The sequence below is a fragment of the Haliotis rubra genome, unplaced genomic scaffold, assembly GCF_003918875.1.
Source record: "Haliotis rubra isolate DU_JTF1 unplaced genomic scaffold, ASM391887v1 Scf313, whole genome shotgun sequence".
NCBI classification, from domain to species: Eukaryota; Metazoa; Mollusca; class Gastropoda; order Lepetellida; family Haliotidae; genus Haliotis; species Haliotis rubra.
Genome location: NW_025766984.1, coordinates 818,688 through 831,933, shown reverse-complemented (window position 1 = coordinate 831,933; position 13,246 = coordinate 818,688). Strand labels below are relative to the sequence as shown.

The 13,246-nt window shown below is 40.5% G+C and overlaps 1 protein-coding gene across 1 annotated transcript in view; it reads right to left on the bottom strand.

Annotated features, from left to right (window-relative positions):
* LOC124283353 overlaps window positions 1-13,246 on the bottom strand; it is a 72,650-nt gene that overhangs the window by 10,939 nt on the left and 48,465 nt on the right. The window contains 14 exon segments of the mRNA XM_046719393.1: window positions 297-501; window positions 1,012-1,048; window positions 3,164-3,492; window positions 4,823-4,945; window positions 6,125-6,203; window positions 6,206-6,222; window positions 7,383-7,527; window positions 8,067-8,165; window positions 8,706-8,830; window positions 9,423-9,592; window positions 10,027-10,124; window positions 11,346-11,537; window positions 12,023-12,166; window positions 13,080-13,167. Of these exon segments, the coding sequence (XP_046575349.1) occupies window positions 297-501; window positions 1,012-1,048; window positions 3,164-3,492; window positions 4,823-4,945; window positions 6,125-6,203; window positions 6,206-6,222; window positions 7,383-7,527; window positions 8,067-8,165; window positions 8,706-8,830; window positions 9,423-9,592; window positions 10,027-10,124; window positions 11,346-11,537; window positions 12,023-12,166; window positions 13,080-13,167 (1,851 nt within the window).

Genomic DNA, 13,246 nt, shown 5'->3' with positions numbered 1-13,246 from the left:
TCTGATATTGAGATTTTTGTGTACTATCTGTAATACGATATATTTATAGGAAACGCTAAAATACAAATAAAGCTATTTAGATGCATATAAAGCATTCTTGTATAAATTACCATATGAGTAAGATCAAAGAAAACTGCTCCTGGACGTGTGTTTTTTCAATATGCTGAATTAAATATGGAGACTTAAACAATGCACAATCTATATTTCTAACGCTAATAGTTTTTTCAACTTCTAAATGCCTTTAATCGTTCTCGCCTGTAAAAAAATATCGTCATGACGTTATATATAATTCTTACCATTTTGTCCGCGTTTTCGTCGGTCAAGTTAGTGTTGTACGCCCATGAGGCTTTGACCCTTGCATTTATAGATACTGACACTTTGACGTTGTAATCATCCAGAAAAGCTTGTGCCTGTATAACATCGGTGATATTCTGCCCCCGCGCCAGGGCGGAGAAACAGACCACAACAAGCACCCACAACCGCATGGTGAGAGGTGACTCCCTGAAATGGACTGGCGCCTAGGTCTACCTGCTGTCATATCCTCGTTGTAACAATACTCTCATAAATCTTTCAATAGTACCTGCACTCGTGTCTTATGACAGCATGAATTTATACTGGCATAAATCCAGTAGATGATATTGATTTAAATGAACATGAATATACAGTAGAAAAAAGACGATTTTATGGTGTAGGTCATCTGTTGAAGGTTGGGTATCTGCGTATCATTGTATTTGGGAAGCGCTATTTTGACAATGGCCAGGAGCTTTCGGCCTTCAAGGGGCGGCGGGGTAGCCCAGTGGGTTAAAGCGTTCGCTTGTCACGCCGAAAACCCAGGTTCGATTCCCACAATGTGTGAAGCCCATTTTTGGTGTCCCCTGTCGCGATATTTCTAAAATACTGATGAAGCGGACGTAAAACCATCATCACCCACTCAATGACTCCGAACAGACACAGCCTGACAGCTGACATTAGTAGATGTGTACGATGTAGTCCAAGATATGTAAAACAAACTGATATGCTGGTACGGCATTACGGAACACACGGTAGACTGAAACATCATTCACATGGAACATAATACAACAGTTAATTAACTACACGTGTGATAATTACTTGAATGTTGTCTGTTCACAATGTATGGAAACATCGCGTCGAGTAGGGTTTGATTTGTTTGATGTTTAATGCAAGATTCAATATTCTAGCCATATGATGGCTGTATTGATAACATTGTGCATGGAACAGACAGTTCAGTACTTTACATCATTGAGCATCGATCGCCCCTATTGGGATATGATCACATACATCAACCACGTCAGTAGGCCTGACCACTCGATCCCGTTAGTCGTCTCTTACAAGATGCATGTGTTGCTGAAGACACAAACAACGCACTGTCTACAATACTCATCAATGGTATAGTGAATGTATTACAGCCTTTTGTCAGATACGTTCATACTACGTAGACCCGTGAAGATCCGGATTAGAATTGGTCTTCAATAACCCATGCTTGTCGGAAGAGGCGACTAACGGGATCGGGTGGTCAGGCTCGCTGACTTGATTGACACATGCATCGAATCCCAATTGCGTAGATTGATGCTGTTGCTATTGATCTGGTCCAGACTCGATTATTTACAGACCGCCGCCATACAGCTGGAACATTGCTGGGTGCGGCGTTAAACAATAATCAATCAATCAATCTGCATAGATCAGAATTTCTCTGTAACAATATCAGCGCCCATAAAATCCTGTACGTCAGTCAATATTACGCGGTCAGGTTGCAGAGTGGTTAGACTGGTGGCTTGTCACACTGACGATTCCCGGGAACACTGTCACAGATTCGTTTAAACCCGTAGAGATGCTACAGACACAAAGCTAAAAGAGATCACCTGTGTCCAGCTAAGATTCATATATACACCCGTGTACAATCCATTAATTAAGCACAGATTCCACCCTATTGCTACAGACAAATAAGATGTGATGCTACAGAAAAGTTATATATATACCCATGCATTAATTAAGCACCACCCTATTTTGAAAATAAGATGTGATAAACCTATAGTTAAAGAAGCTTTATCCATTGACAGTTTTACAAATACCATAACTTTTTCTACTCTTTATTAAAAGAATATGTTGATGAAAATGTGATGGTACTGAATTTTTATCCAAAATAACTATTCCTCTCCTGCTCAAACTACACAATTAAATTAAGTTTTGACTAAAAATAACAAATCTGTTATATACCAAGATTTTACACATCAAGTATGCTTCAATTATTAATAATCAGGAAGAACCAGAATGTCAAAGATTCAGACCTCTTTCCAACAATTCAGATTGCTAATTGACAAAAACTGAAAAAAGGCCACATTAATAAGATTTTGAATTTATTGTATCGAATAAACACTTCTCCTTGCCGGGTACTGATAATTACACTGTACAGCTAAAACCTGTTTGTTTTGTTTGAAAAGCAATTTTTACTCCATATTAAAATTTTACTTTTTTAGTTTGACTGTAACTTTTCCTAAATCTTAGTTTACAAACTTTCATCCATTCACAATAAACAACTAATTTATAGGCCACATAACAATCAATTATTACTTTCACTTTTCAAAATAAGGCAACTTGTTTTAGGACAGAAAAACACCTGTTTTAAATATAGGCAATTATCCTAATTAAAGTAAAGTACATGGTAATTTCAATGATGTTTTCGTTTTTGAAATGTTAAATACTTGCTCTATCAAATTATAAAGGTTATTTTTTGGAAAGAGTTTCGAATTTCATTTCAGACAAAATTGATTGGTAAAAATACAGGGTGGTGCTTATTTTATGCACGGATGCACATATATTTGTTCTTTAACACCGTACTCATCAATAGTTATTATTTACAGACCGCCGCCATACAGCTGCTTGTGTGTGTGTTTATCATGTATTGAATAGCCAAGTATAGAAGTTTGAAATCAACATATTCCCTCATGTTGGTCAAGGTATAATTCAACATATACGCGTTGACAGAACGAACAACGCGTCAGACCCCAATGCACTTAATACCCTTTGAAAATGTATTGGAACCGAAATAATGCCAAAACGAACACTAATAAATACGGTAACGCATTACGAATATATGGAAAATGTTTTATTCAAGTAAAATCTCCTTTTAAACATAGTAGCACTTAAACCTGAAATGAATTAAACAACAAGCTCAATACAGTAATTATTCCCGAAGTAAAACTAATCGTGTGTAGTGTTCCACGGTTGTTGGGAGGTTCTGCAGTAGGACACTGAACTGGACCGTTATGGGGACTGTGTCCGTTGTTATTATAATCCTCGGGTTCAGGACACGATTCACTCCATCCGGGTCGTTCCTTGGCGTTCTCCTGCTGTAGCCAATCAGCGAGTGGTTTGAAATACTCTTTAAGTGGGCCGGCATCCATCTTCCTCTGCCCCGTGATAGCCTCCATGGCGTCCGGCCACGGCTTGGACGAACCCATCTTCAACACATCTCTGTAAACCAAGAGCCATATTCATATAATAATTTAACAGACAATATATGGTAGCCGTTTGTCTTTTTAAACTGTATAGAATAAGTGCCTTTAATTGTATTGCTTTTCCGTTCCATTTCATTTTGGCGTAGGCCTATTCAAACTGCAATATCTAAAAACATATACCCAGCGCATTTGCATTGCAGGAGATCGTTAGAACGTCTATATATACTCATGGAAATTAATAAAGGGAACATATTAAAGTACAAGTGTTCCTTTATTTCCAGAATTTCGCTCACAGTGCAATACATACCTTGTTAAGAAACGTGGAAAAGAATAAAGGAACACTTGTACTTTAATGTGTTCCCTTACTCGTTTCCATGAGTATATCTTAAAACGTATCCTATTGTGAAGTTTCAATTTTGACATTTCAACGTTAACTGTGCAAGGACACTGAACGTTTCCGTGTCAAATGCAGTTAGCCTACTGTCGTATTGGTTTGGATACGACAAGGAGGTTGATGCAAGCATTATTCCAGCTATGTATTTACCGTGTTGATATGCTGTTATCAACCCAAGGATGGGACAAATATATCCAGTTAAGATATTCATATGACAGCCAATTTACATAACGTTTTCAATAGTTGCCAATATTTTGAAGATTAATTATGTTTGAAAACAAAGTCTTTCACACTGGAATTTCATTGAGAGTGTGGGGGAGATCACAATCCCATACAGCATGTTTAGTTTATTATGGGTCACCGAATATGCCAGATAAGAGAGATCCTACAGTACGAAATCTTAATGTATGGAACAAGCTCTTCGCCAAGAAGGGAACGTTATACTCAACGTCTAATGGCGTCTACAGTCAATGAGAAGGTGGGACTGGGATGCTATTGGTGCTGACCTAGGTTACATGGAGACTGACATTGTGCTCAGTTATTGATACTTAGGTGATTTCTTGATGTATGAAAGAATCCGGAGATGGACCGCACTTGTTAACGTCATACGACCACACTACAAAATCGATCAGTTTTTGGCCATGTTTACTGTTTTGAATAAACTACAATTTATCGTTCAGATTTGTCATTAAAAATCCAGACAGTAAGTGATACTGAAGTCCCTTTGCTATAGCAGATGGTAATATGAAACTACTATGAAAAATTTTGGGTGTTGCGATACATTTGTCCATGTACCTATATGCATTACTATCCCCGTAGTCAGAAGGCCAGCCATCGTCTTCAAGCGCATCTGCGCAGATGTTTAAGTTTATATCATAGTTGATGCATTTATTGCTGGTTATATATGTATCGTATCTCAACAGGGCCTCTCCACCTGCCAGCCTTGACCTACCCAAGCAGGGTGCCTGCGTCTTTAGACTGGTAGATGTCACATCTATGTAGCGGCCCAGTGTGTCCGGCGGCCGTGCACAGCGCCTTGTGGAACTGGAACTGGATGACGAAACTCACGAAGTATCTGCAATACATTGTTTAGGTTTAGACACTCATGCTTCACAGGACAGTGGTGGTTCAGGATAACAGGAACATAGAGATGGTCGATATGGATGTGAAGTAACATCGTTGCACTTGAGTGAGTGAGTGGATTTTACGCCGCTTTTAGCAATATTCCAGCAATATCACGGCGGGGGACACCAGAAATGGGCTTCACACAATGTACCCATGTGGGGAATCGAACCCGGGCCTTCAGCTTGACGAGAGAACGCTTCAACCACTAAGCTACGCCACATTGCTCATAATATCAATCCCTACGTTGTTTGATTCAGACTCGAATGTTTACAAGCGCCATTAAATATGGCTTCTGGAATCCAGCGCCAAACTACATACACACTAATTTGGTGTTATAATTTCGATTGTGACAAAATCAAAGATTATTACTGTTGTACACTTTTATGTCATCAGTCTTTTGTGTTGCCTTATATAATCGTTCTTAGTAAATACACACACACGCACACACGACCGCCTCCGTGGTGTAGTGGTTAGAGCGTCCGCCCGGAGAGCGGAAGGTCGCGGGTTCGATCCCCGACCGCGTCATACCAAAAGACGTTAAAATATAGTACTTGTTGGTCCCTGCCTGGCGCTGGGCATTAATGGGTACAACAAGGACTGGTCGGCTCGGAGTCAGTATACTGTGTCTGAGTGGGGTATTCATGCTTCACTGCGGCATGGTATCTCAGTGAGCTAGCACTATAAAACCAGCTTAAGTCTGGACTAGTACAAGCAGCCACACATACACATACACACGCATGCACGTCGTCATATGAGCGAAATATTCTCAAGCACGACGTTAAACCCAATTTCACCTCACCTCACACACACACACACACACATTCATGCCACACACTGATATACACACATTTCTTTTATCACTTTTACAACGTAACTTTAGATTATCTCTCTCTCACTCACTCTCTCTGTCACTCACACTGAGATCTCACACTCACGAGAGAGAGAGAGAAAGAGAGCGAAAGAGAGAGAGAGAGAGAGAGCATGCATCCAACATCATTACCCCAAGTAGTCCCCACTGTTGTAGTTTTATAGCTTCACGATAGCACATCTGATATAAATATTTATTCCATGCCTACTAAACCTATAACAATACCGGGTATGTTTACGATGCAATCGCCAGTGTTCCTACCTGATATAGGGGGTGTTGTCGGGAATGTGGTATTTAGCACCGGGGTCAAAATCGTCATCCGATGGCAAAACTGGGGAGACAACCCCTGATATTTACACCTGCAAACAAAACAATAGAATCCTATAATGAAACGGTTTTGGTGATAATTTTCACATTGTGGAGTAATCCAAGTTAATAAATATATTGCCACTTCTGATATTTGTATATCGCATAATGGACTTGACAAATGGCTATAGCTAGGTCACTAATGATACAGTGTGGGGCAGTGATGTATTTGTGTTACATTGTTTCTTTTGGGATTCAGTGATGGGCAGTTGTATGCCAGTTATATATATACTCATGCCAATAATGGTTGTCACCCCCCTTCCCACCCCAACCCCACACCCTCTCCAATTAAAAAAATTGGCATGAGTATATTTTAAGTGGGAATTAGACAGATCCAGCGAATTAGAGTTTATATTTGTTACTCGTGAAGGTCCGGGTTAGAATATTGATCTTAAGTAACCCATGCTTGTCGTAAGAGGCGACTAACAAGTTTGGGTGGTCAGGCTCGCTGATTTGGTTGCCACATGTCATCGGTTCCCAATTGCACACATCGATGCTCATGCTGTTGATCACTGGATTGTCTGGTCCAGACTCGATTATTTACAGACCGCCGCCATATAGCTGGAATATTGCTGAGAGCGGCGTAAAAATAAACTCACTCACTCAGTTTATATTTGTGTTGGGCTGTCACTAGACTAACAACTAGTCTCTGAAATGAACATATTTTACTGAAAAAAGTTCATAGTAAAAAAATATATAATATAATGAAAAGGAGCCCTGAGACTTTCTTCATTTTCGTCTTGCCACATTTTCTAGACTTGCGTGGGGTTTCTTGGATATATTTGCTTCAGGGTCTGTACGAGAGACTAGGCTGTCACCAGCACTTGTTTGAAAACATTTCCTGTGATACATAAACTTAGTTAGAATTTAGGATACAGTTGTTAATTGTACAACATTTCTTTGTAGCTTGTTGGTTTCATACTGAAGGGGACATGTGGCTCTAACTTTTAATCACTCACTTTAAGGGAAAGATTTACGGTTAAATAAAAGTTTGACATCGACACGTAACACATGGGATTGGCACACTCTTCGGCCTGCTTCCCAAAGACTGTGACCGTTCCCTCTGATTCTCCTCGTCGGCTAAATGTTGAATGTCTAGGTACAAGCTAACTTCCATACTGGTCTGACAGCCGATATGCTTTGTTCACGTCACCTTAAGTCCCACCACTTCTTGTTGTATTCTGAAGGTGGCGTCTCCCCGCTAAACACACTCCACCGCCATTGGTCAATCAGGTAGCCGAACGGCAGGAAGGCGATCTTCTCAAGGGCAGTCTTCATCAAGAAGTTAATGTCATCAACTGTTGACAAAAAATACGTACTGCCATGACACATTAATGTCCTTGAAGGTAGTGAGTAGGTTTTACGCCCTCTCTAGCAATATTTGAGTCATCATGGAAACAAATGAGATCTTTATTGTATTGTTCGTAGCAAGATATCATTCTCCGGGTTCAATAAGGTTTCATCGATAAGAACAGTTAAGTGTTCTAGGAGAGGGATCAGCCCTACATAACACACTGTACTGGGACTCGTGTGGGAAACTCTACCTCATCGACTTAAACATTGAATTACAAGCTCAAACACTTTGAGTAAGATTTACAATACATATCTCCTACTGATGTTTTATAACCTATTATGTTGATATGATAAACGTCCACACTTAGAGCATTAAATCCAAGGCAATATAACCCCCGAATGGACAATACCTGCAACAAACTTAAAATAGCTCCCCTGCATCAATGACTAAGCTGTTTTGACTAGGTCACAATACAAAACACTCCATTTGGACCAATATCTGAAGCCAGTAATCTTCTGCAAGCGCTCCAATTGGCTCACTTACGTGCATTGTCTTCCACTTGGTCAAGAAGGCCGATCTTCTTAAGGTGGGCGGGTGTTGCCGCCGACAGCGCCATGGTGTCACCTATGGCCTCGTGAAATCCTAACACGCAACAAGGAGTTATATATTACGGAAAACAGTATAGTGGTGTGGGTCTATGGTTGTGCTTTCGAACCGAAATTGACAATTTCAGTTGCTGATTAATGTTTTGCATAACTTATGATAATGATACTTATCACATGCAAACAACGATGGAGAATAAAACTTCTTCATGGTATTATAGAGCAACCTGGACAGGATTGGAAAAAGCTATCAAAATGTATCAGAAATGAAATCGTTAGAGTTTATAAGTTGTTATTGTATTGTTATACACTATTTGTGTATTTGAGTGAGTGAGTGAGCTACACTTTCTAGTCACATCGGCAGTATTTGTCATATAGTGCAAACATAAAGACAGACAGATAACTGCATCAGTAATACCATAAGTTATTAAAGTCCTTCTGTAACATGTGCGATGTTTTACCGCGAAAATATTCCGTGACAGAAATATTATAATGATAACTCAACAATGCCTTACTTTCAGAAAATTTGATAATGAATGTCTGAACAAAAAGCCTAATGACAAATGTATGTGACGTGTACCTGGGTTCGCCCCATCCCTGAATGGCTGAGGCTGGTGCATGTACTGCATGAAGTACTCAATGTGCCCCATCTCGTGGTGGATGGTGATCAGGTCGACCATGTTGATGTCTGTACACATCTTGATTCTGGTGTGGCGATACAGACAACATTACATCACACGAAGCAAAGATATATGCTAACAATTGATTATATATTAAACATAAGCCTTTCAACAAACTGTAAAAGATTGTAGGGTCAATGTGTTGACATGATAATTCATACATTTGTATTTGCTTTTCTAAATCAGATGTAATCAATATTCTTCCAGCATTTGCTCCTCGTTTCTCTGTTTTCAATTTGCCACAAATGCAGCAAATGTATGATTTTCAATGAAGAAAACCCGCACCCAGTTCCGGGTCTGAGGGAGACATATCCGTCTTAACAGATGATTTAGTGTACACGGAGGTCAAGTCTGGATTTTGATTAACGAAAACGTAGGACAAAATATTTCATCAATGATTGGAAAAAAAATCATAAATAAAACACATGTGAATAAAATAAAAAGACCATGTGCGATGTGTATATAGTATGTCATGACTTGACTACTGTGAGCCATTATCTCTAGAATAGCCACATCGCTATAGCTCCATCCACCTTACCCGGCTAGCCATGGGATTTACACGTTGCTGAACATGTCAGTGTTGTTCTCATGGCAGATACCAACACAGCGCTACACACCTGAAGTCCTTTGCGTTGTAGAAGTCCCAGGCTGAGGGGTGGCAGACAACTTCGCGCCCTGCAGGCTTCTTAGTCATGGAGTCCGTCCAGAACGAGTCTACCATCTTGTTTAGACCCAGGGACACAAAGAAGCCTTCTGCTGTTCGGAACATTCGTTCTACCGTGTAATTCTGGAAGCAGGAGGTGGGGGGAGATAAACTATAGTGGTGGTGTATTTTTATAATTTTCAGCAGTCTAATATTTCAGAGGTCCGGGCGGTTAACGTTTCCCATCCGAAAACATCGTTACTCAATAAGGGGTTTAAACAATTCGTTATCTGTCTCAACGTGTTAAACGGCAGCGAAATACCTCCTGACGCCTTACCTCACACGTACATAATGCACCACTACCATATTCACCACCAACACCATCACCAGCATCCTCATAATCACAATCAGTGGTAGCGTAAGTACTGTAAATAGTCCCTCGTACTCTACCTTTTGTTGTTGACAATTTATAGCCTTATTTGTATTTTGGGCCGTTTCCACATTCCACCTTTTAAGTGTTCTCCGAATGCTCAAATATACACTAACTCCAGCCTGTGTTCCTTCTAGTGACGATTTACCTGTGTCTTCATCTGCGGCGTGATGTCCACACTTGTCCTGTTCTTGTAGGGCTGGACAATGTCAAATATGTTCTCCATAGTCTGTCCCCACATGTTACCTGTTAGAACAATGTAAATATGGTTTCTTAATCTACATGTACATAGGTAGGGATGTGTTCATGATATACTGCAGAGCACGTTTCACTAGTTGTACGTACCGCGGACCTTGGTGTCTCACAGTGTCTGGGACACTGAAATAACCGATAATCGTTTCATGTCCCATTAAGAGTGCGAATCCTTCAGCATGGGAAACGTTGTCGTTGTATAGGATAACTTCAGACTGTAGACTTAATGTACAACAGTTGATGAATAGAGGACAACCAGTCAGTCAAATGGCTAAACATCTGCGCAAGCAACTGGAGTTAAATGTCCGTGCAGGTGAAACAAATGTATCACTGAGCTCACATTCTAGCTCAGCCTTCAATCCGGCATTACGCCGCATTTCATACAAATGAACACAGATATTACTAACATTCTCAAAATCACATTTGATGCTGTTGTGGGGCAGGCCATGAACTGAGTTTTTCAAACACCTGTACCCATGTATGCCGGATTCGAACCAGGGGACACCAGAAATGACAATGATTCGGTCGTGACGAGCCAACGCTTTAACCACAGGCTACCCCACCGCCCCTCCCTCATGACAAACACTAAACATATAAGCATAGTTGTCAATAATATATGTTATCATTCCTGTTCACCGCAGATTCGGCCAGATGTTACAGAGGTGAATGTCGGGGGGGCAGAGTGTCATGAACGTAAACTGCATTGTATCTTACAATGTTACAGAGATTGATGTTACATTGGTAAAACATTACAGAGATGAATGTTACATCTGCAAGGTGGATGTTGGGAGGATAGGATGTTACAGAGGTGGATGTTAGAAAGGCAGTGTTTGCCCTTAACCCTGAAAAGCTGCAGGCCCTAAGGACCCAGAACCATGAAAGGTTGTGGGTCCTGATCAGAATATGTAGGCCCCTATATTTTAGCTACAATAAAAGTAATTCCCACCAAACAAGACCATAAGGACCTGCAGAGAACAAAAGCCGTGGGTCCGAGTGGTTTTCAGTCGGCTTCGGGCCTAAGGACCAACATTAATTTCGAACGCTGTAGAAAGGTACGTTGTTACATCGACAGGATGTTATAAAGGAAGTTATTAAGAAGGTGGGTTTTTATAAAGAAAGTATTGACACAAACGCATTAATAGGGTTTTGCAGAATTGACATTAATAAGCTTGTTAAATGTTATCCTGTCGATATCAGCGTCCTTCCATCACTCACCTAATATGTGAGCAGGGATGTGTCCGCTGGCTGGAAACCTGTCAGGTCCATAGAAATCAGCCAGTTTCTTCCTTATATAGGTGTGAAGCTGTTCATACAAGGGGCGTAACTCTGTCAGCAGTTCCTGGATGTCTTGTTGGAAGGTGCTGCTCTCGTATGCCGACCTCCAGTAGTCGCCCGTGTCTTTGTAGTCTGCCATGGAAACATTGCAGGTGTGAATGCATAGATCGGCTCTAACGCCTTGATGAAGGATTTGGAAACTGCAAATATTACTTTCTTCTCCTGGCACTTTGTCGGATAATGGAATATATTAATGAACCGATGATGATAGCAAATTAGAGTTTAAAATATATGTTATTGACATACAAGATTTCATTTTAAAGTGTGTGTGTACTCAAAGTTCATTTAAGGTTACCTATGTATCTCGGCCAACTTTAGTCCAAATTCGAAGGGCAGACAAGAATATACACGGAACATAAAACAATCAAAACTCTGTGTAGATGGGTATAAGGTACATGGTACTGTTTGGGCACATGAGACAAAATACAGATACATTAGTATTGGAATTAGTCAACAGGGCTCAGGAGGTAAACAAGTGGGCACAAGAGTAACAAGGCAGACAGTGTACCAGGCACCACGACCATCATCTAAAGGTATAGACAGCATAGGTCACTCACTGAGTTCCCGCACACCCTCGTTGCTCAGATCAGCAAACTGGCGATACAGGTCTTTCATCTTCTTTCCTGTGTTGTCCCTCCAACCCTTCCATACCTTCAGAAGTAGGTCATAGTCACGTGATGAGGCCATAACCTGTTCTAAGGCTGTAGAATATAATGATGTTAATGATTGGACAATCAAATCTTGAACATAATTTTACGGAAAATCATTTCTATAATGAGGAAACACTATCTTCCATGGATACAAAATAGAGCAGTCTCACTTACAGTTCTAGAAAATTATTTAATCAGTTTTCACGAGCAAGTGCAAAGGCCACAGAATTGTTGGTATGTGATAATTGGTCCTCTATGCAGATATCTGATGCTGTGCTTTCCACACTGGAGAACAAAAGAAACCACACCCAGCTTTATCTTGTAATATAGACATAACTGGTTCAGAAGATAATGCCCTTGAACATGGTTCTGTGCCCGAATTGAATTGTAAACTTTTATGGCACATAATTATTAAACTTCAGACATTTGGGTCAAAAGCATGAGTAGATTTCACTTACAGCAAACGCCCAAGGTAGGAATCTACTCGTGTATGTAGAATATGTGAGTGATTTGGGATTTTGCCACTCTGAACAGTATTTGAGTTATAACACGGCGTGTCAGATTAATGTAGGGAAGTCCACAGTAATGCAGGTTTTGACCACTTTGGTGAAATCAACGAAATATTATAAGGGCTGACAAACCTGGAAACCTAATCGGGCCGAACCGTGATTCAAACTCACGATCATAATTTCAAGCGTGCCCAAGGGAGGCAACTCTGTCCACCGATTTGCGGCACCATAAGCGACTGGGCATGTTCCCGTGCATACATATAGTGTATGAATCGGCAGTTCCGGTAGTGTATGTTGTGTATGGAACAGTACACTTGAATGCATACTTCTGAATACTGATAGGACAGAGTCATGTTCAAAGAAATAGTCTTGGGTAAATGTGAGAATCAACAGTTTAAAAATAGACATGTTTCGATACGTAAACATAATGATGGCTGTCTGTGACAACAACTTACCTGGTGTGAGTGGCCTGCAGTCCGTCTTATTGAGACACACCTTTCCCGCCCCGTAGATGTCCTCCATCTGCGACTGTAGCTCCTCCATCTGAAACAACAGCCTCGGCGAATTCAGGTGAGTGAGAATACGTTATCATCTGTTTCATATTTCGATCTATGCATAATGA